At 46.0% G+C, this 22,691-nt stretch overlaps 3 protein-coding genes across 7 annotated transcripts in view; 1 reads left to right on the forward strand and 2 right to left on the reverse strand.

The window, feature by feature from the left end:
- Positions 1-952, reverse strand: part of LOC129815542 (TRAF3-interacting JNK-activating modulator-like) — an 8,453-nt gene extending 7,501 nt beyond the window's left edge. For both annotated transcript variants that reach the window (XM_055869462.1, XM_055869461.1), the window contains exons 1-2: positions 865-952; positions 92-479 (exon numbers count right to left, since the gene is read on the reverse strand). In XM_055869462.1, the coding sequence (XP_055725437.1) occupies positions 92-460 (369 nt within the window). In that variant the 5' untranslated portion in view covers positions 461-479; positions 865-952. The remainder of the gene's footprint in view (positions 1-91; positions 480-864) is intronic.
- Positions 1-19,401, forward strand: part of LOC129815541 (epidermal growth factor receptor kinase substrate 8-like protein 3) — a 27,217-nt gene extending 7,816 nt beyond the window's left edge. Inside the window, exons 1-20 of one of the 2 annotated variants that reach the window (XM_055869460.1) lie at positions 1,442-1,696; positions 5,721-5,817; positions 5,948-6,018; positions 6,163-6,227; positions 6,369-6,527; positions 12,814-12,963; positions 13,074-13,150; positions 13,248-13,378; positions 13,594-13,751; positions 13,872-13,986; positions 14,585-14,658; positions 14,772-14,846; positions 15,054-15,199; positions 15,329-15,506; positions 15,604-15,635; positions 15,737-15,833; positions 15,985-16,092; positions 18,208-18,293; positions 18,454-18,586; positions 18,686-19,401. In XM_055869460.1, coding sequence (XP_055725435.1) covers positions 5,744-5,817; positions 5,948-6,018; positions 6,163-6,227; positions 6,369-6,527; positions 12,814-12,963; positions 13,074-13,150; positions 13,248-13,378; positions 13,594-13,751; positions 13,872-13,986; positions 14,585-14,658; positions 14,772-14,846; positions 15,054-15,199; positions 15,329-15,506; positions 15,604-15,635; positions 15,737-15,833; positions 15,985-16,092; positions 18,208-18,293; positions 18,454-18,586; positions 18,686-18,718 — 1,962 coding nt within the window. In that variant the 5' untranslated portion in view covers positions 1,442-1,696; positions 5,721-5,743 and the 3' untranslated portion in view covers positions 18,719-19,401. Of the gene's footprint in view, positions 1-1,441; positions 1,697-5,720; positions 5,818-5,947; positions 6,019-6,162; positions 6,228-6,368; positions 6,528-12,813; positions 12,964-13,073; positions 13,151-13,247; positions 13,379-13,593; positions 13,752-13,871; positions 13,987-14,584; positions 14,659-14,771; positions 14,847-15,053; positions 15,200-15,328; positions 15,507-15,603; positions 15,636-15,736; positions 15,834-15,984; positions 16,093-18,207; positions 18,294-18,453; positions 18,587-18,685 lie in introns of those variants that run through there. The other variant, XM_055869459.1, reaches the window with a different exon arrangement.
- Positions 19,375-22,691, reverse strand: part of LOC129815540 (AMP deaminase 2-like) — a 58,198-nt gene continuing 54,881 nt past the window's right edge. For all 3 annotated transcript variants that reach the window (XM_055869456.1, XM_055869455.1, XM_055869457.1), the window contains one exon: positions 19,375-22,691. This exon is cut by the window's right edge and continues 892 nt beyond it. The gene's annotated coding sequence lies outside the window, so the exon portion shown is untranslated.

Raw genomic sequence — 22,691 nt, forward strand, 5'->3', positions numbered from 1 at the left:
TCGGTTCGGGGATTCAAACCTAAAACCTTTCGGTTACTGGCCAAATGCTCCTAACTGATAGGCTACCTGCCGCCCTGTATTATGTGCTTACCTTCCCGATAGAGTGTACATCTGGCCAGGTGATCCCCAGATCCTCTGCTGATATGAGGGACTGTCTGTGGATGAGAGGCACTCTCTGCCTGTTGGTCCTCATCATGACTTTGGTCTCCTTGTTTGACTGCTTTTCATCAGCCTGATGAGTGGCAGCCTGGACAATCTGTCTCCTTCTCTGGAACTCTATCTGTCTTTTCTGCTGCATCTCACTCTTCCAGTCTGCCTCCAGCTTGTGTCCTGGGCTGCGACATGTCGTCACATTGTTGCGATCTCTCAAGAACTCATGTTTTGCTGCCCGTTGTTCCAGCTTTTGGTCGTAACTCTCCATCTGAGGTCGTCTCATCCTGAGGTCTTTTTGGATCTCCATTTTGGTGGATGAACTTCAACTGCAGGATTCAGAATAAGACAGTATCATTCCATCAGATTCTTAAAGAAAGCATGATTGGTTATGGGTGTGTCAAAACAGGATGCAGTGCATTCAGCTTTGACTCTACAGAAATGAGGACAGCAAGCATGACTTTCAGTATGAATTGAATGAAGGAAATTAAGCCTGACATTCAAACACCTGTGGTATGGAGTCCTACTTTATGTATATGAGTTCTGCTTCACCTTAAGCAGAAACTAGCTGTAGTGTGCCATCTCAATGTATGAGAAGGCTGCTGACACAAAGCTGAGACAGATCACTCACAACACACCATAGGTCAAGAGAAGACCAAAACCACACATCTCTCCACGGATGAAACCTTGTGAGTGTGAGTAGCAAAAACAAACCTGAAAATGTTCAAAGAACTCAGCAGCCTGTTGTCTCCTCTATGGTTTCTCCTCCTCTGTTGTCTTTGAATTCACTAACTGTCACATACTCGCTCTCAGAACAGGAAATGAGAGAAACCACACTGCTCATGTTCACACTTCTGTTCCACTATCATCACACCCACATTGCATCCTCACACTGTCGTCACACATGGGCAAACAATCAGAGAAGTGACTTGTAGGAAACTTACATTTTGAGCTACTATAGAGTGGTGTGGGACAGTTGAAGGCCTGCAGAATGTAGGGGTACTGTGGTTAGTGATAAGCCAAAGCTTATAGTGTGCCACACGGTGTATGTTTAGAAGATGTATAAACTTTGAACCACATTTCATATCTCCATTTTGGTCCCAACTGACTCGAAAATAGTCTGCTAACTGCTATCATACTCACAACTGGTTGACAACAGGAGTGATTTACAGGAGTCTGTATGGGCTAGTCAAGGATCCCTCCCTGACAGAGACCTTTGCTCTGTGGGGATGCCGTCATGAATACCATGCACACCCACAACCACTGCTCTGGAGCTGAGTATAAACGTCTACATTTCTGTCATCTTCTCCCATAAGGAATTTGTCTCAACAGTAACACCTTATTGAGTGCTGTCCCTCTATTGGATCAATGTGCTCTTGACTCTGGACTTTGCCCTTGTCTTTTATGTGGAACTAAATCTTGGAGGTATTTGTTCCGCAATAAAAACCCAGGCATGAAATATGAGTGGTATCGGCTTTGAAGTAGAAGAGACAAATACATTTATCCACAACAAATAACACAGAAAATACATTGCCGGATACAACAGGTAAGGTACCTGTAACATTGTAAAGGCAGTCATTGTTGTTCTCCCCCTTAGACGAGGAGGAGCATGGATCAGACCAAGATGCGGAGAGGTAAGTGTTCATGATTTAATGAAAATAACAGGAAAACACTACAAACTACAAAACAACAAACGTGACATACCTCAAAACAGTCCTGTGTGGTCCAACCACTGACACAGGAAACAAACACCCACAAAACACCAGTGAAACCCTGGCTGCCTTTGTATGACTCTCAATTAGAGACAAACAATACACACCTGTCTCTAATTGAGAATCATACCAGGCCGAACACAAAACCCCACATAGAAATACAAAACATAGACAAACCCACCCAACTCACGCCCTGACCAACTAAAATGAATACAAAACAAAGGAAAACAGGTCAGGAACGTGACAGAACCCCCCCCTTAAGGTGCGAACTCCGGGCGCACCAGCACAAAGTCTAGGGGAGGGTCTGGGTGGGCGTCTGTCCACGGTGGCGGCTCTGGCGGTGGACGAGGTCCCCACCCCACCATAATCAATCCCCGCTTCTTTATCCCCCTCCCAATGACCACCCTCCCACTAACCCCACCTAAATGAAGGGGAAGCACCGGGATAAGGGGCAGCACCGGGATAAGGGGCAGCACCGGGACAAGGGGCAACACCGGGATAAGGGGCAGCACCGGGATAAGGGGCAGCACCGGGACAAGGAGCAGCACCGGGACAAGGAGCAGCACCGGGACAAGGGGCAGCACCGGGACAAGGGGCAGCACCGGGACAAGGGGCAGCACCGGGACAAGGGGCAGCACCGGGACAAGGGGCAGCACCGGGACAAGGGGCAGCACCGGGACAAGGGGCAACACCGGGATAAGGGGCAGCACCGGGACAAGGAGCAGCACCGGGACAAGGGGCGGCAGGTCCTGGCTGAGGGACTCCAGCAGGTCCTGGCTGAGGGACTCCGGCAGGTCCGGGCTGAGTGGCAGCTCCGGACTGTAGGGCAGCTCCGGACTGTAGGGCAGCTCCGGACTGTACGGCAGCTCCGGACTGTAGGGCAGCTCCGGACTGTCGGACGTCTCTGGCAGCTCCTGACTGGCGGGCGTCTCTGGCAGCTCCTGACTGGCGGGCGTCTCTGGCAGCTCCTGACTGGCGGGCGTCTCTGGCAGCTCCTGACTGGCGGGCGTCTCTGGCAGCTCCTGACTGGCGGGCGTCTCTGGCAGCTCCTGACTGGCGGGCGTCTCTGGCAGCTCCTGACTGGCGGGCGTCTCTGGCAGCTCCTGACTGACGGACGGCTCTAGCGGCTCCTGACTGACGGACGGCTCTACTGGCTCGGGACAGACGGGCGGCTCTAATGGCTCGTGGCAGACGGATGACTCAGATGGCGCTGGGCAGACAGATGGCTCAGACGGCGCTGGGCAGACAGATGGCTCAGACGGCGCTGGGCAGACAGATGGCTCAGACGGCGCTGGGCAGACAGATGGCTCAGACGGCGCTGGGCAGACAGATGGCTCAGACGGCGCTGGGCAGACAGATGGCTCAGACGGCGCTGGGCAGACAGATGGCTCAGACGGCGCTGGGCAGACCGATGGCTCAGACGGAGCTGGGCAGACGGGCCGTTCAGGCACCGCTGGGCAGACGGCAGACTCTGGCCGGCTGAGACGCACTATAGGCCTGGTGCGTGGTACCGGAACTGGAGGTACCGGGCTGAGGGCACGCACCTCAGGGCGAGTGCGGGGAACAGGAACAGGGCACACTGGACTCTCGTGGCGCACTCTAGGCCTGGTGCGTGGTACCGGAACTGGAGGTACCGGGCTGAGGGCACGCACCTCAGGGCGAGTGCGGGGAGAAGGAACAGTGCGTCCAGGGCTCTGGAGACGCACAGGAGGCTTGGTGCGTGGTGCCGGAACTGGAGGCACTGGGCTGGAGACACGCACCATAGGGAGAGTACGTGGAGGAGGAACAGGGCTCTGGAGATGCACTGGAAGCCTGGTGCGTGGTGTAGGCACTGGTGGTACTGAGCTGGGGTGGGAAGGTGGCGCCGGATATACCGGACCGTGAAGGAGGACACGTGCTCTTGAGCACCGAGCCTCCCCAACCTTACCAGGTTGAATGGTCCCCGTAGCCCTGCCAGTGCGGCGAGGTGGAATAGCCCGCACTGGGCTATGCAGGCGAACCGGGGACACCACCTGTAAGGCTGGTGCCATGTACGCCGGCCCGAGGAGACGTACTGGAGACCAGATACGTTGGGCCGGCTTCATGGCACTCGGCTCGATGCCCAACCTAGCCCTCCCAGTGCGGCAAGGTGGAATAGCCCGCACTGGGCTAAGCACGCGTACTGGGGACACCGTGCGCTTCACCGCATAACACGGTGTCTGACCAGTACGACGCCCTCTTACTCCACGGCAAGCCCGGGGAGTTGGCTCAGGTATCCAACCCGGCTTCGCCACACTCCCCTTTAGCCCCCCCCCAAGAAATTCTTGGGTGAGCCTCTCGGGCTTCCAGCCTCTCATACGTGCTGCCTCCTCAATCCACCGCTCCTGGGCTGTGGCTGCCTTCTTCACCTCCCGAGAGCGGCGATTCTCTCCAACCCTTCCCCAGGGTCCCTTTCCGTCCATGATCTCCCAAGACCATTCCTCCTGTGTCCAGTGCCTTAGTTCTTTTTCTCTCTCCTCAATCCGCTTGGTCCTGTTGTGGTGGGTGTTTCTGTAAAGGCAGTCATTGTTGTTCTCCCCCTTAGACGAGGAGGAGCATGGATCAGACCAAGATGCGGAGAGGTAAGTGTTCATGATTTAATGAAAATAACAGGAAAACACTACAAACTACAAAACAACAAACGTGACATACCTCAAAACAGTCCTGTGTGGTCCAACCACTGACACAGGAAACAAACACCCACAAAACACCAGTGAAACCCTGGCTGCCTTTGTATGACTCTCAATTAGAGACAAACAATACACACCTGTCTCTAATTGAGAATCATACCAGGCCGAACACAAAACCCCACATAGAAATACAAAACATAGACAAACCCACCCAACTCACGCCCTGACCAACTAAAATGAATACAAAACAAAGGAAAACAGGTCAGGAACGTGACAAACATCTATAAACCATAGGTTGTCCTGTGTTTTTTTTCAGTGTTTTTCCTGGTAAGAGTTTGATCAGGTAATGAGTCCAGTGTTGATTTAAACCATTTTTTTATATAGCTGAGTTAGTGTATGAGTATCTCAAATGCTTATTTATACAGCATATAGGCCCCCTTTACCTGCTGTAAGCTGACTTATCTTGAAACTATGTACATAGCTAGCCCTAATTAGGGTTGGGATTTGATGATAAAAATATGATGTGTTGCTAGGTGTCAAATCCATAGCTAACCCATAATAAACCAGGATAAACCATCTTTTGTCATTTATTAATGCTTAACGGATCAATGTTTGACTTTACTTCAAACAATATCACATTTTCAGCCGCTTGTGTTGCTTTCGTTTCAACTAATAGGGTGGATGGGAAATGTCATTAACATTTGTTGTTTGCACTGTTCATGTGTGTTTGCACATCTCAATCATATAAATTAAGGTATCACAGAAGTTCACAGAGCTTTGAGGTTTCTGGTTTCAAGTTGTTGTTTCCTTTGGGAAAAACTGCAATAGTACATAACTAATATACTGTAAATGTCTAAACATGGTCTTTAGGCTATACATACAGTCCGCTGTACTGCCTGTAATAACATAATGAATGATTAACACTAGGGTTTATGAGGTGTGACGACTAAAGGTTTGTCCTCATGGTTCAGCTCAGCTCTGGAGTCTGATGTTACTCATTCATAGCACATCCTGTATAAAATCAAATGAATATAGTCATGACAATAACAACAATCACAGGTGAGGGTTTTATGTTACTCTATCACTAGCCAATAATGTGAAATTAAGTACCAGTTGCAATTGCAGCAGTAGTTGTATTACGCTCTTGTGGTTGAGGTTGTGCTGGAGTGTTCTTGTGTCTTTACTGTATCGATGTCTCCTTGTGTTACAGTTGTGTGACCAAGGTGTTTAAGGATGTACAGGACTAACAATCCCTATGGCTCTGACTCTAGCAGTTATGCAGGATCTGTCCAGTCCATCCAGTCCTAGTAGGTGTTCTCTTGTGTGCTTGCATTGTGGCTATAACCCGTTTATGTTTCTTTCTCTTCTTAACTCTTGTATATTCTGTCTCTGAAATTGAATCTATATCATGCTTTTCTCTCAATTTTCTTCTGGCAGTGGCTATTCAGTGGACGATCGGTCATCACAGATATCAAATCTGTCCAGACCAAGTGCCAAGTCAATATATAGTAAGTAAAGAGAAAACATGACCATTAACATTGACTATTGACCTTGAGCAGTTGAAACTGGTTACCTAAAGCATTGTTTATTATAGATTGTTTTGTGAAAAGCAACCATGCATAACGGGTTAATCATTCCATGTATCCCATCAGTGCAGAGGAAGGAGTATGCAGACTCTATCACCAAGATTATGGACAAATTCCATCATAGAGTAGAGGTATTGTTTTGGTTTATTCAATATGATGATTTTACTATGCTAATCATCTGGCCATGATAATGGTCTGCCTTTGATCACAATAGATACTCAGCTAATTCTGTGATATCATATGCATGTATAAACCCTGTGTCTGTTCTCCAGCATCTGTTCACCTGTGACCTGGATGGTGAGGAGGTGCGTGATGTGAATGACTGTGTTGAGAGGCTGAATATACTGGATGGGATGGGTAGGGTGTGGGGGCAGGACATGGTCCTGGAGGTGCGGGATGGGAACCTGCTGCTAACAGACATCGAGACCAAGGTTGGTGCATACACTTTACACTTGACACTAAAACATTGGGTGGGCAAAGCTATATCCATAGTTCACTAGCAGATATGAAGTGTTCTAGAGCAGTAGTTCCCAAACTTCTTATAGTCTCATACCCCTTCAAACATTCAACTCCAGCTGTGTACCCCCTCTAGCACCATGGTCAGCGCACTATCAAATGTTGTTTTTTTGCCATCATTGTAAGCCTGCCACACACACACACACTATACAATACATTTATTTAACATAAGAATGAGTATGAGTTTTTGTCACATCCCGGCTCGTGAGAAGTGACAAAGAGATCTTATAGGACCAGGGCACAAATAATAATATATTAATAATCAATAATTTTGCTCTTTATTTAACCATCTTACATATAAAACCTTATTTGTTCCACGAAAATTGTGAATAACTCACCACAGGTTAATGAGAAGGGTGTGCTTGAAAGGATGCACATAACTCTGCAATGTTGGGTTGTATTGGAGAGTCTCAGTCTTAAATCATTTCCCACACACAGTCTGTGCCTGTATTTAGTTTTCATGCTAGCAAGGGCCGAGAATCCACTCTCACATAGGTACGTGGTTGCAAAGGGCATCAGTGTCCTTACAGCGCGATTTGCAAAGGCAAAAAACTCTGAGCGCAGCCCTATCCAGAAATCTGGCAGTGGCTTCTGATTGAATTACATTTTTACAGAACCGCTTGTTGCAATTTTGATGAGGCTCTCTTGTTCAGATATTGGTAAGTGGACTGGAGGCGTGAAAGGGATAACGAAGCCAGATGTTTGTGTCGTCCGTTTCGGTAAAGTACCTGCGTAATTGCGAACCAAGCTCACTCAGGTGCTTCACTATATCACATTTGACATTGTCCGTAAGCTTGAGTGTCACGCCCTGGCCTTAGTATTCTTTGTTTTCTTTATTATTTTAGTTAGGTCAGGGTGTGACATGGGGAATGTTTGTGTTTTGTTGGTTTTGGGTGTTTTTTATGGTAAAGGGGTTGTTGGGTATAGTATATGGGTTTGTGTGGAGTACATGTGTCTAGTGTTGTCTATGTATGTTTAGTTGTCTAGGAGAGTCTATGGTTACCTGAATGAGTTCCCAATTAGAGACAGCTGATTTCGGTTGTCTCTGATTGGGAGCCTTATTTAGGGTAGCCATAGGCTCTCATTGGTTGTGAGTAGTTGTCTATGTCAGAACGTTTGTAGCCTGTTGTATGTGCACGACGTTTATTAGCTTCACGATCGTTTGTTGTTTTGTTAGTTTGTATTAAGTGTTTCGTGTTTATTTTTCGTCATCTTTAAAATAAAAGAAGATGGCTTATTTTCCTAAAGCTGCGTTTTAGTCCATCAATCCTCCACACGATCGTGACAGAACTACTCACCATAATAGGACCAAGCGGCATGGAAAGCGGCAACAGGACCTACCTACACAGGATTCATGGACATGGGAGGAGATACTGGATGGTAAGGGGCCGTGGGCACAACCTGGAGAATATCGCCGTCCTCGTGAAGAGCTGGAGGCAGCTAAAGCCGAGAGGAGGCGATATGAGGAGGCAGCACGGAGACAAGGCTGGAAGCCCGTGAGTACAACCCAAAAATTTCTTGGGGGGGGCCTTAAAGGGAGTGTGGCGAAGTCAGGTAGGAAACCTGCGCCTACTCCCTGTACTTACCGTGGAGAGCGAGAGTACGGGCAGACACCGTGTTACGCAGTAGAGCGCACGGTGTCTCCTGTACGTGTGCATAGCCCGGTTCGGTACATTTCAGCTCCACGTATCGGCCGGGCTAGACTGAGCGTTGAGCCGTATGTCATGAAGCCGGCCCAACGCATCTGGTCACCAGTGCGTCTCCTCGGGCCGGCGTACATGGCACCAGCCTTACGCATGGTGTCCCCGGTTCGCCTACATAGGCCGGTGCGGGTTATTCCACCTCCCCGCACTGGTCAGGCGAAGGGGAGCATACAACCAGGTAAGGTTGGGCAGGCTCGGCGTTCAAGGGAGCCAGTACGCCTGCACGGTCCGGTATTTCCGGCGCCACCTCCCCGCCCCAACCCAGTACCACCAGTGCCTCCTCCACGCACTAGCTATATGGTGCGTGTCTCCAGCCCTTTACCACCAGTGTCTAAACCACGCACCAAGCCTCCTGTGTGTCCCCAGAGTCCTGTGCGTCCTGTTGCTGCTCCCCGCACTAGCCCTGAGATGCGTGTCCCCAGCCCGGTGCTACCAGTCCCGGCACCACGCACCAGGCCTACAGTGCGCCTCAGCCGGCAGGAGTCTGCCGTCTGCACAGCGATGACTGAACTGCCCGTCTCCCCAGCGCCATCTGAGCCATCCGTCTCCCCAGCGCCATCTGAGCCATCCGTCTCCCCAGCGCCATCTGAGCCATCCGTCTCCCCAGCGCCATCTGAGCCATCCGTCTGCAATGAGCCTGCAAAGCCGCCCGTCTGCCATGAGCCTGCAAAGCCGCCCGTCTGCCATGAGCCGCTAGAGCCGTCCGCCAGACAGGAGCCGCTAGAGCCATCCGTCAGACAGGATCTGCCAGAGCCGCCAACCAGACAGGATCTGCCAGAGCCGCCAACCAGACAGGATCTGCCAGAGCCGCCAACCAGACAGGATCTGCCAGAGCCGCCAACCAGACAGGATCTGCCAGAGCCGCCAACCAGACAGGATCTGCCAGAGCCGCCAACCAGACAGGATCTGCCAGAGCCGCCAACCAGACAGGATCTGCCAGAGCCGCCAACCAGACAGGATCTGCCAGAGCCGCCAACCAGACAGGATCTGCCAGAGCCGCCAGCCAGCCATGAGCAGCCAGATCCGCCAGCCAGCCATGAGCAGCCAGATCCGTCAGCCAGCCATGAGCAGCCAGATCCGTCAGCCAGCCATGAGCAGCCAGATCCGTCAGCCAGCCATGAGCAGCCAGATCCGTCAGCCAGCCATGAGCAGCCAGATCCGTCAGCCAGCCATGAGCAGCCAGATCCGTCAGCCAGCCATGAGCAGCCAGATCCGTCAGCCAGCCATGAGCAGCCAGATCCGTCAGCCAGCCATGAGCAGCCAGATCCGTCAGCCAGCCATGAGCAGCCAGATCCGTTAGCCAGCCATGAGCAGCCAGATCTGTCAGCCAGCCATGGGCCGTCCCTCAGTCCGGAGCTGCAGTCCCTCAGTCCGGAGCTGCCATTCCTCAGTCCGGAGCTGCCCCTTATCCTGGTGCTGCCCCTTATCCTGGTGCTGACCCTGGTACTGCCCCTGACCCTGGTACTGCCCCTTAGTCCGGAGCTGCCCCTTAGTCCGGAACTGCCCCTTAATGCAATGGGGTTAATGTGGAGGGGGGTCATTTGGAGGAAGCCTAGGAGGTGGTTAGGGACTGTGGTGACGTGGGGACCACAACCAGAGCCGGAGCCGCCACCGTGGATGGAAGCCCACCCAGACCCTCCCCTAGACTGTGTAATGGTGCGCCCGGAGTTCGCACCTTAAGGGGGGGGTAATGTCACGCCCTGGCCTTAGTATTCTTTGTTTTCTTTATTATTTTAGTTAGGTCAGGGTGTGACATGGGGAATGTTTGTGTTTTGTTGGTTTTGGGTGTTTTTTATGGTAAAGGGGTTGTTGGGTATAGTATATGGGTTTGTGTGGAGTACATGTGTCTAGTGTTGTCTATGTATGTTTAGTTGTCTAGGAGAGTCTATGGTTACCTGAATGAGTTCCCAATTAGAGACAGCTGATTTCGGTTGTCTCTGATTGGGAGCCTTATTTAGGGTAGCCATAGGCTCTCATTGGTTGTGAGTAGTTGTCTATGTCAGAACGTTTGTAGCCTGTTGTATGTGCACGACGTTTATTAGCTTCACGATCGTTTGTTGTTTTGTTAGTTTGTATTAAGTGTTTCGTGTTTATTTTTCTGCATCTTTAAAATAAAAGAAGATGGCTTATTTTCCTAAAGCTGCGTTTTGGTCCATCAAGCCTCCACACGATCGTGACATTGAGTTCATATGCCCACACAAAATCATACAATGATCGAAAGACCTGTGTGTTTTCCTCATTAATGCAGACAGAGAAGAGCTCCAACTTCTTAATCATAGCCTCAATTTTGTCCCGCACATTGAATATAGTTGCGGAGAGTCCCTGTAATCCTAGACTCAGATCATTCAGGCGAAAAACATCACCCAGATAGGCCAGTCGTGTGAGAAACTCATCATCATGCAAGCGGTCAGACAAGTGAAAATTATGTCCAGTAAATACAGCTTTAAGCTCGTCTCTCGATTAAAAAAACGTGTCAATAGTTTGCCCCTTGATAACGAGCGCACTTCTGTATGTTGTAAAAGTGTTACATGGTCGCTGCCCATATCATTGTATAATGCAGAAAATACACAAAAGTTCAGGGGCTTGCTTAAACAAAGTTAACCATTTTCACTGTAGTGTCCAAAACGTCTTTCACGCTGTCACGCATTCCCGTGGCAGCAAGAGCCTCTAGGTGGATGCTGCAGTGTACCCAAGTGGCGTCGGGGGCAACTGCTTGCACGCGTGTTACTACTCCACTATGTCTTCCTGTCATGGCTTTTGCGCCATCAGTACAGATACCAACACATCTTGACCACCAACGTCCATTTGATGTCACAAAGCTGTCCAGTACTTTAAAAATATCCTATCATGTTGTCCTGGTTTCCAGTGATTTGCAGAAGAGGATGTCTTCCTTAATTGACCCCCCATAAAAGCAATGGACATATACCAGGAGCTGTGCCAGGCCCGCCACGTCTGTTGACGCATCCAGCTGTAACGCATATAGTTCACTGGCTTGTATGCGAAGCAGTAATTGTTTCGAAACATCTCCTGCCGTGTAACAGATGCTCCGTGAAACAGTGTTGTTTGATGAAGGCATTGTCTGTATAGTTTTTTTGGCCTTTTCCCCCAGCATTGTCCCAGCCATATCCCAGGCAGCAGGAAGAATTAAGTCCTCCACTATAGTATGGGGCTTGCCTGTCCTAGCCACTCAGTTACTCACCATATAAGACACTTCTAGCCCCTTCTTATTAATGGTATCTGTTGCTTTTATACATGTCTCACTACTCGAAAGTTGTCTTTATTCTCGCTCAAAAAACTGGCTTATTTTTCAAATTGTCATGTTTAATTTTTAAATGTCTGCGCAACAGTGAAGGTTTCTCGCGAGAGAGTAACGGTTAATGTGATTGGCTGTTTATTATTTGACTAGGCTACCTGTATTTGACATTGTGTTGTTATTTCGCTGAACGCTAGATTGTTAAACATTGATCTTCAGTTTCTTGGCAATTTCTTGCATGGAATAGCCTTAATTTTTCAGAACAAGAATAGACTGATGAGTTTCAGAAGAAAGTTCTTTGTTTCTGGCCATTTTGAGCCTGTAATCGACCCCACGAATGATGATGCTCCAGATACTCAACGAGTCTTAAGAAGGCCAGTATTATTGCTTCTTTAGTCAAAACAACAGTTTTCAGTTGTGCTAATGTAATTGCAAAAGGGTTTCCTAATGATCAATTATCCTTTTAAAATTATAAACTTGGATTAGCTAACACAACGTGCCATTGGAACACAGGAGTGATGGTTGCTGATAATGGGCCTCTGTACGCCTATGTAGATATTCCATTAAGAATCTGCCGTTTCCAGCTGCAATAGTCATTTACAACATTAACAATCTCTACACTGTATATCTGATCAATTTGATGTTATTTTAATGGACAAAAAATTTGCTTTTCTTTCAAAAACAAGGACATTTCTAAGTGATCTCAAACTTTTGAACGGTAGTGTACATACTGTACAGAACACAAGATACATACTGTGCACAACACAAAATACATACTGTACACAACAAAAAATACATACTGTACACAACAAAAAATACATACTGTACACAACATACATACTGTACACAACACAACATACATACTATACACAAGAAAACATACATACTGTACACAAGAAAACATACATACTGTACCCAACACAAAATACATGCTGTACACAACATACATACTGTACACAACACAACATACAGGTTGTACACAACATACAGGCTGCACACAACACAATATACATACTGTACACAACACAACATACAGGCTGTACACAACATACAGGCAGTAATAGCTATGGTTTTATGGTTTCTGTTTGTCGTTTTACATTTCTCTTTGCCTTTTCAAATGTACAGATGGCTTAAAAATCTCTATCAGTTCTGATTCATGACCTACTATTCTCTTATCATCTCCCCCTCCTCCCTTCTCCCCATCCTCCCCTCTCCCCCTCTCCCCTCTCCCTGTGTGGGGTTTAGGAGGAGCTGGAGTCCCTGCCTCTGAGCAGCATTGTGGAGCTGAAGGCTGTGATGGACAGCTGTGTGTACAATTCCCTGCTGACCGCAACCGTCAAGGACCGCAGCAAGAGGACCACCAGTGTCTTCATGTTCCAGTGTGAGGACCTCAGGGTGAGGAGACTGTTATTTATCCCTGAGCTTGTCACCAGCCTGTATTATGATCATTATATTACTCTCATCTTTCAAAAGGGTTTTAAATGGATGTTGGTGATTAATTTCAGGCCGATTTCATAAAACGAGACCTAGAGAGAGCACTCCCTCACCAGAGAGATGACGTTAGCAATCACAGCAACAACAGGTAATAACAGTCTACAAATGCGTACAAATTGGTGGTTTACTGTAGGTTATCACAGTATATGCTCATTTTCCCTGGGTAAACCTTTTCTCCTCTCTAGCAGGGGCAATCTAGAAGTTATGTCTGGCCATCAAATTGTTAGGAATCTTCAGAAAACTGGCCCACCCCCTGAGCAGAGAGAATGGACTCCTCCAGAAGAACCCTCAGCTCAATGGAGCGCTCCGGACTATGGTAAGTCAATGGCATGCTCCAACCCAAAATACCTCTGTAGTCATTGGAAACCATTGATCAAGAGGACTACGGTTGTGAGCTTTTTTAGATCACTGTAAGAAACCCTGAAACGATTTGGTCAAGGGTTTGTTTCCAGTGTTAATGACAGATGAATAGCTTTAGTCAAGGTGATACCAAATATCTTGAAAACATTTATCAATGTGTGTGTTCAATAGATGAAGTTCCTACACCTACACCTACACCGCCCATGCCCAGAGAAGAGCCACCTCCTCACAGGAAGGAAACCCCAGTCCAACCCCTCTTTATGGAGGACAAGCCCAAGACAACTCCTGTCTCTCATCCACGCCCATACGCAGAGACTGATAGGAATGTGGTCAGTACTCTGCCTCTATCAATATATTATTCATGTTAGCAGTACTGTGGACAATTGCTTAAGGTACTTTTAGTGGGTTGCATATGAATATTGTACAACATTTTCTTGTTTTTTCCACAGGACATCTTGAATCATATTTTCAATGATATTGAGATATTTATGGGCCAAGTCGCTGCTACAGCAGCCAAAGCCGAGATGAAAAAAAAGAAAAAAAAGAAGAAGAACAAGGATAAAGGTGATTTAGAAATGTATTTCCCCTTATTCCAAAAAAGGCTACAGCAGTGGTTAAATTGGGCCAGAGCTACTGTATGTGTCCAAAGAGAAAAGTAGAATAATGATAAACCAAAGTAAGTGTTAGGGTAATGGTGGTTAGGGTCAGGGTAATGGTGGTTAGGGTCAGGGTAATGGATAGGGTAAGGGTTGAGCTGGGGTGTGGACATGAAGCTAGGGTTAGGGTCAGGGTAATGGATAGGGTAAGGGTTGAGCTGGGGTGTGGACATGAAGCTAGGGTTAGGGTCAGGGTATTGGATAGGGTAAGGGTTGAGCTGGGGTGTGGACATGAAGCTAGGGTTAGGGTCAGGGTAATGGATAGGGTAAGGGTTGAGCTGGGGTGTGGACATGAAGCTAGGGTTAGGGTCAGGGTAATGGATAGGGTAAGGGTTGAGCTGGGGTGTGGACATGAAGCTAGGGTTAGGGTCAGGGTTAGTTAGGTTACCAAAACTTGTACACATTATTTAACCCCTGGGATATCCCATATTCAGGTGCAAGATGACATTGGGGAAACTATGGTCTAAGGTTTGAGTTTGTTTGATGCCATTTGTTTCATTTCCGAGGCATTGATGGCATGCCACCAGCAGAGGAGTTTAAAACCTGTCTCCACAAAATCAAATACGGGTTCAACCTTCTGGTGTGTATTCAAATATCTCTGTTATTTTGTTGTTGTCGACTCATGATTTAATAAATGCTATTCATTTAATATGAGAGCTTAATCCAGTACCTTTGGTCTGTTCACTGTGATAGGGGGAGCTCAATGGAAAGATTAGTAATCCCAACGCTCCGGAATTCGTCCACTGCCTCTTCTCCACCCTGGCATTTGTAAGTTACTCCTACTGCTTACTCCATCTTTGTTTTCAACAAAGGGCTTCACACATGATCATCTTTTTCAACGTTATGTTTTGAACCAGCCTACCTTCTGTCCCATTTGATTATATGAGCAATTAATTGACAGTGTATGATAACTTCCCATCAATGAGTTCTGTGCGCTTGTTTCCCACCACTTCCTCTACCCCCTCCCTCCTCCAGGTGGTATCCCACTGCCCTGAGGAGCTGCCCCCCACCATCGTGGCGCCCTTGCTGGAGCCTGAGTGTATCCGTCTGCTGAGTGAGGAAGCCACCGCTGAGGAGGACCAGCTGTGGCAATCACTGGGAGACGCCTGGAACATCCCCAGGTGAGAATCAGTGATTAGTAGACTATCAGGGAATTGGGGGAGTTACTGTCAGTCAGGGGTGCTCTGTGCATACAAATGTACTTTCATACATTTTGACAATGTGTTCCTATGTTCCTGATTGGTTACCAGTACAAAATGGCCCGACGATGACGAGGACATCCCTACCTACACTCTGGAGTTCTACGATGGTTGGCAGCCCCCAGAGGTGACCCACTCTCCCCCAGGGAGAGAGCCTGAGAAGAGAGAACCTGAGAGTAGGCAGCAGAGTCAAAATCAGAGTCAGAGTCCATTCTCCACCCCTGAAAAGGTAAATACCCAGTGAGCTGCATCTTATAGTTCTCTATAGGCTGGGTAGTTTCAATAAGGTTTCTTTCGATAAGTTCTTTCAAAATGTTCCCCTGTAGAGTTCGGCCCAATGGAAGCCTCCACCATCACGGTATGCATTAAGAAACAATTATAAACTATTTAAAAGCCATGGAAGCATTATGGATACATGTTGTTCTGTGTGTGTCTACAGTTCTATGTATGTGTTTTCAGTCCAGATGAGCTAAACCCCAGTTACATGCGTGTGATGTATGACTTCACTGCAAGGAACAACAGAGAGCTGAGCATCTCCAAGGGAGAAGTGGTTCAGGTGAGCCTCATCAACACCACTACATGTCAACAGCACTTTGAAGTCTGCCTGCATGCCGCCTGCCTGCCTTTCTGTCTGTCTGTCTGCTGTCTGTCTGCCCGCCCAAGAGAAGGTTTTGACAGAAACGTGTGTGTGCTCTGTGCTTCCACAGCTACTGGACATGTCCAAGAAATGGTGGAAAGTAAGGAGCGACAGAGGGGAGCAGGGCTTTGTGCCCAACAACATACTGGAGTCAGTGGACAAGGAGCAGGAAAAGCAGGCAAGATACCCCAACACTCAGCAACACTTTATACTGGAAAGCCTGCTGTGTGTTATTATGTTGTGTATACTCCATGTGGGGAACTCAGACCCGTGTTACGCCTGCGTAAATGGAACTTTATTTCCTTTTCCCTTTCCCTTATTCACTTTCTCTCTGCGTATTCTGACCTTCATCTGAAGCATGAGGAAATGCATGTGACCGCCAGATATTAGTTTGGGGAGGTGATCACAGAAATGGAGGTGGCAGAGGTGTGTCTACAGATACACCTATTCTGACCTTGACTTAATTCCCTCATAATTCCAACACCTTTACTCGCGAGGAACCATGAATACGGTTAAGCAACTGTCAGTTCCAAGTGAAAAAACATCTACTATTTCAGAAAGAAATAACGCCATTCTCCATGCACTGTAATGTATACATTGATAAGAGTTAGGCAAATTAGTTATCTGTTTGGAGAAGGGGATTGTAATTACCAATGTTTTAGATGATTTTTCCTTATCGCTGGCGACGAATGTGAAGCCAGTCATATGTAAGCAAACTATAATTCATGTCAACATGACATGTATTTCGGCCCATTTTCCAGAGTGAATTAGGCTATAAATAGCTCTGCCGTTATTCCCAATTTGAATTGTATGTTCACACAATTTACGGGGATGACATTTGGCTCAACCTACCTAGTTGATTTATGCACTCTAGAATGTTTTAATTATATGCCCAGGCATTTCTCAGGTTTTTACTCCCAAAAAGCTTGTTTTGGTCATGTAGGTACACTACATGACCAAAAGTATGTGGACACCTGCTAGTCATACTAAAATCATGGGCATTAATATGGAGTTGGTCCTCCCTTTGCTGCTATAACAACCTCCACTCTTCTGGGAAGGCTTTCCACTAGATGTTGGAACATTGCTGCGGGGACTTGCTGCCATTCAACCACAAGAGCATTAGTGAGGTTGGGCACTGATGTTGGGCGATTAGGCATGGCTCGCAGTCTGCGATCCAATTCATATCAAAGGTGTTTGATGGGGTTGAGGTCAGGGCTCTGTGCAGGCCAATCAAGTTCTTCCACACTGATCTTGACAAACCATTTCTGTATGGACCTCTCTTTGTGCACGGGGGCATTGTCATGCTGAAATAAGAAAGGGCCTTCCCCAAACTGTTGCCACAAAGTTGCAAGCACTCAATTGTCTAGAATGTCATTGAATGCTGTAGCGTTAAGATTTCTCTTCATTGGAACTAAGGAGCTAAAACCATGAAAAACAGCCCCAGACCATTATTCAAACTTTACCGTTGGCACTATGCATTGGGGCAGGTAGAGTTTTCTTGGCATCTTCCAAACCAAGATTTGTCCATCAGACTGCCAGATGGTGAAGCGTGATTCGTCACCCCAGAGAACACGTTTCCACTGCTCCAGAGTCCAATGGCGGCAAGATTTACACCACTCCAGCGAACGCTTGGCATTGCGCATGGTGATCTTCTGCTTGTGTGCAGCTGCTGGGCCATGGAAACCCAATTCATGAAGCTCCCGACGAACAGTTCTTGTGCTGATGTTGCTTCCAGAGGCGGTTTGGAACTCGGTAAGAAATTTTGCAATGTAGGACAGACAATTTTTACGCACTACGTGCATCAGCACTCGGTGGTCGTGTTCTGTGAGCTTGTGTGGCCTACCACTTCGCTGCTGAGCCGTTGATGCTCCTAGATGTTTCCACTTCATACTAACAGCACTTACAGTTGACCGGGGCACAACTAGCAGGGAAGAAATGTGATAAATTGACTTGTTGGAAAGGTGGCATCCTATGACGGTGCCATATTGAAAGTCAATGAGCTCTTCAGTAAGGCCATTCTACTGCCAATGTTTGTCTATGGAGATTACATGGCTGTGTGCTCGGCTTTATACACCTGTTAGCAATGAGTGTGGCTGAAATACCCGAATCCACTAATTTGAAGGGTTGTCCACATACGTTTGTATATATAGTGTAAGTCTGAATACCAAATACTGAGAAGTGCGTCAATCAAAACACATAAAAAAGGAATAGATTTCCTAAGTCTGAATCGAGCTCTATGTGTTTAGTGCACTGTATTAGTGTGTAATTATCAATACTTTATTCCCCCTGTTAGGAAACCAGTGGTCCTCCCTCCCTAACCAAGAGGTCCAAGCCTGACCAAGTGAAGGCCTGGCTGGAGTACAAGGGCTTCAGTAAAATGTAAGAGCACTCAAACTACCAATCACATTAACTATAGATTATTGATCTCTGTAGGCATACATGTGATTGACTACAGTAGTTATAAAGTGAGCATGAGAAAATTACAGGATAAGTATTGTATCTCTTTTCCATTATTTGTTCATTCCTCCCTCCCTCTCAGCACGGTGCGCTGTCTGGGTGTGCTGAGTGGCTCCATGCTCCTGGGGATGACAAGAGAGGAGCTGAAGATTGTGTGTCCTGAGGAGGGGGGGCGGGTCTTCTTCCAGCTCCAGAACATCAAGTCTGCCATGGCTGTAAGTCCCACACCACACTATCAATAGCAGTACAACTGTTGATTTATATTCTTGTACATGACAGGTAACAAACTGATTTGTTTTTCCTTTCCACTCCAGCTTGCCAGTGAGGTAAGGCCCATAGAGCCTTAGGACGGGAGAAGACAAGATGACCAGAGAGTCACAGACAAGTCGGGACATGAAGTTTCAACCCTTGAGCTTCAAGCTACAAATTTCCACGCTGCAGTAGAGAAAATACTGATTATATCCACTGAAAACACAAAGTAAGCAGAGTTGTGTTAGAAGTATGTAGGGCGGACGCATCAAAGCTCTAGTGTTAGTTACATTTAGTAAAAAATACTATTTCTGCATTTGATAAGATCCAATACTTAAAGACAGATTCTCTCTATATATATTCTGTATCAACTGTTTTAACTTAAATATTTTTACCATATGTATTGTATCAAACCAGTGTTGATGCCACTTGATTCTATGATTGATCTTGATTAGTTTATTCAAGTCACCATTTATACATGTATTAATTTATGTTAAGTGTTATACTTTATGTATCTTGTTGTTGATGTATCTGAAATGTAATCAATTGATATATTTTATTTTGGTAGTGATATGTATGGACATGTAAATCACATGACATAAAATCATGAAGTAAGTCAGTCTGTATCTCTGTAAACTAATCATGTATCTCAATGTTGGATCTGTCTATCCACATAAATCACTTGTATTATTTGACTTAAGTAAATTAGCTGAATGACACCAGCCAACAACTGAATGAATGATGTAGGACAACGTTAGATTAATAAACATGCTTTATTTCATTTCAGACGTTACACATGTACCATATCAGAAGCATTTGAGTAAATGTAAAACATTGGCATTTCATTTAAAGTCATGATAGTGACTACAATAGACCAAAAAATGAAAGACAATGAAAACCATGTCAATAATAGAACACATGTGCAGAGAACCTTTAATGGAAAAACATCCACATGTCTAAAAGAATGAACGAATGGAGGCACAAAATAATCACAAGTCAACAAACTCTTTGTATTAAACATAATGCAGTGAAAGAATACTAGGTGATTTTTCGATGAAAATCAATTGAACAAAAAACAAAACTCGCAGTGTGATGATTGACTGATTAATTGGTTTGTGTTCTGTGATGACAACACACTGTATATCACTACTGCCCAAAACTCTTTGCAAACCTCAAGGCAAGAAAACAAACAGCATTTGACTTATGTCTTCCAACTTTGTTTGTGTGCTCTTTCGATTGGAACAGAAATACATATGGCAGCCCTTAGTGAAGTTTGATACAAAGTATGGTCTATGGTACCCTACAGTAGGACCAACAGGTTCCCTAGCATTGTAGTTTATAAACAAGCAAAGAAACCAAACTGATTGTACAGATGGAGACCAACAACTGGAGTTAGTGAGGTTCTGAAAGAATAGATCTGTGAACTCTGATGGACAATCTGAAATGGATGGGCATGAAAAGGTCAACGAAGTTGTTGGGTCCCTCAGTGAGCCACACCTGGATCTAAACATGGATGTCTCATCCTTTATCAAGTAACTACACACATCCTACTCCACATGAGACACAAACCCTTCAAATCATACATGCATCCTCTAATTCCCTGCAAAATACGATTTCAAAGAATCAAATCAAAAGTTGTACTAAACGGTTGCTTGTTTTTTTAACAGTGTTCCAGTCTATGGCTGTATGTCTGTGGGAAGGATTACAGTGTTTGAGTGGATGTTTAGGTGTGAATGTACAGCCAGATTACATAGGCAGCTCTGGCTGAGTTAAATGTCAGAGAGGATACCCATTATGGCTCTGGGTCCTACCATTGCTGAAGGCCCCTCCAAATAACCCTAGTTAACTTGATCAACTTCACTCAATACTCTACTGAGAGAGAGCTACATGGAATACTTAAGACTTCAACAGCCCTAACACAATCAACAAGAACACTAGAAAAAATATTAAAATACTAAATAATAAAAGAATATACATGGAAATATTGAGTCCAATTGTAAATCTAGTGAAAGACAAGGCCAATAATAATATGACAAAATACATCTTTCTGCTTAAACAAGGGCAGTTTAAAATGATCTACAGCAACGAAACTTCACGTTTGTGATCTAGATATTGATATACTGTTCATATAAACCTTTTATTTCCATAGCCTTTAAAAAAATACACTTTATATATTAAATCCATATATTAAGCTTGTCCTAAATTATCTGGTTTCTCAAACATTTACTCGTATATATCGGGCTTTTGTCACACTTAGGTTTTTAAAATGGGCTGGTAGGTAATGGTATGCAATGCATGGTGAACATTTACAACTAGGGCCCAGTAATTTCGCTGGAACAGTCTTGGCAAATAATAGGACTGTACAAATAGAACTCCCACAGTTTGAATTACAGAAGAGGTCCGATGAAGAGAAGGCTCATTGGGTGAGATGGGGATGAATTTACAGAACATAGAATATGATCTCTATGGTACAGATCACATCTGTATTGGTGACCAGGAAAACCATGACTGTGATGGGGGTGAGTTCATTTGATGCTGATAACAACCAAGCAACTATGTCTCTGCATGGTTTGAGCGTTGCCATAGTGATGAGCTGGATTTGAGTTTGTTTTGCAGAACTCAAACTAACAACAAATCATTGACTGCACACATACTTCATACATGACAGTTGTTCAGCTTCCTTCCTTCCTTCCTTCATATGTTGCTTTTTCACATTACAGACCACTTTAAACAGCTTCCCAGACACTCCCGTGGCCACACAGTGGTCCATGCAGGCATGCACAACATAAGATGCACGGTGGAAATGCAGTCAAAGCAGAGCATTGCTAAAAACGCTTCTTCCACTTCACTGGAAGGCCTGGGTAGATAAAGGATAAAGTACTTCAACATACAGCACGCAGCCTGGTATCGTTCCTTGATGTTAGGACAGCAAAAATGCTTAAGCTTGAAGAGGACAGGTGTTGTGGTTGTTGTTGATGAGAAGTGAGGCGTTGCAGCAGGGCATGAAAGTGACAGGCTAGCAGTGGTAAGGCCTTCACCTGGTAAGTCTGGTTTGGTGCATACAGGGTACTACATGCAATAACTAATAACCAACATAGTGGGCCCAGAGGTCAGTCCTGGTCTCTTTAGAAGACCAACGGGTGTGTGGGAGCGACACACACACACACACACACACACACACACACACACACACACACACACACACACACACACACACACACACACACACACACACACACAGTGAGTGTTGAGGTAATTGTAGGGGGACAGGGGAGCCTCCATGACATTCTTCTTGACTTGTGCTTGGAAAACACGCCGTGGTTTAACATCTCTTATCATACACACCTCTAAGCGTCCACTCTACCACAGACTGATATCTTTTCTTTAGATATACACACATGTATCTATATCCTTTTTAGATATTTAGTATATTGTACATATCATGGAATAGCATAAATCTACTCTTTTTGTCTGCATATTCTATAACTAGCGTGATTTGTTAAATAAAAATAACATTGATCTTAATGTTAATTTAATGGAATGTTTGCACTAGACCAGTCAGGTACACAGCTCCATGCCCTGATGGCTGCTGAATGTCCTGCCTGCTATTTCATTCAGAGCTGACTCAGATCAGGAGACCGGCCGAGAGGACTCATTTAGCCAATAAATCACTACAACCTGCCAGAAGCACAGAGACGGATGAAAGCCATCAGATACCCAGCAGCAGACAGACTGGAATTGTGCACGACTTCTGCTTCTAAGCCACACAGATTTGGTCCTTTCTCCATTTTTCTTAACTCAGTACGTCCATACATTAGAAGTTTGTTACCGCGGTTTCCATGAAACTAAGTTACAAGTGACTGTTCCTATCAGTGTGCAACGGGTGTTGGAACAATGTAGTGTGAAACATTCACCTATGCATTGTTTAGGTGTGTCCATGTTGTGTAGGTTAGGCGACCCATGGACAATGCCCTCATAACATTTCTGTTAAGTTGTATCTGCTTCCCTACTTCATTGTGAAGATATTAAAGTAGATGAGCTTCAGGCAGAATGACTGTGTGATGGAAGATA

The sequence above is a fragment of the Salvelinus fontinalis genome, chromosome 18, assembly GCF_029448725.1.
Source record: "Salvelinus fontinalis isolate EN_2023a chromosome 18, ASM2944872v1, whole genome shotgun sequence".
NCBI classification, from domain to species: domain Eukaryota; kingdom Metazoa; phylum Chordata; class Actinopteri; order Salmoniformes; family Salmonidae; genus Salvelinus; species Salvelinus fontinalis.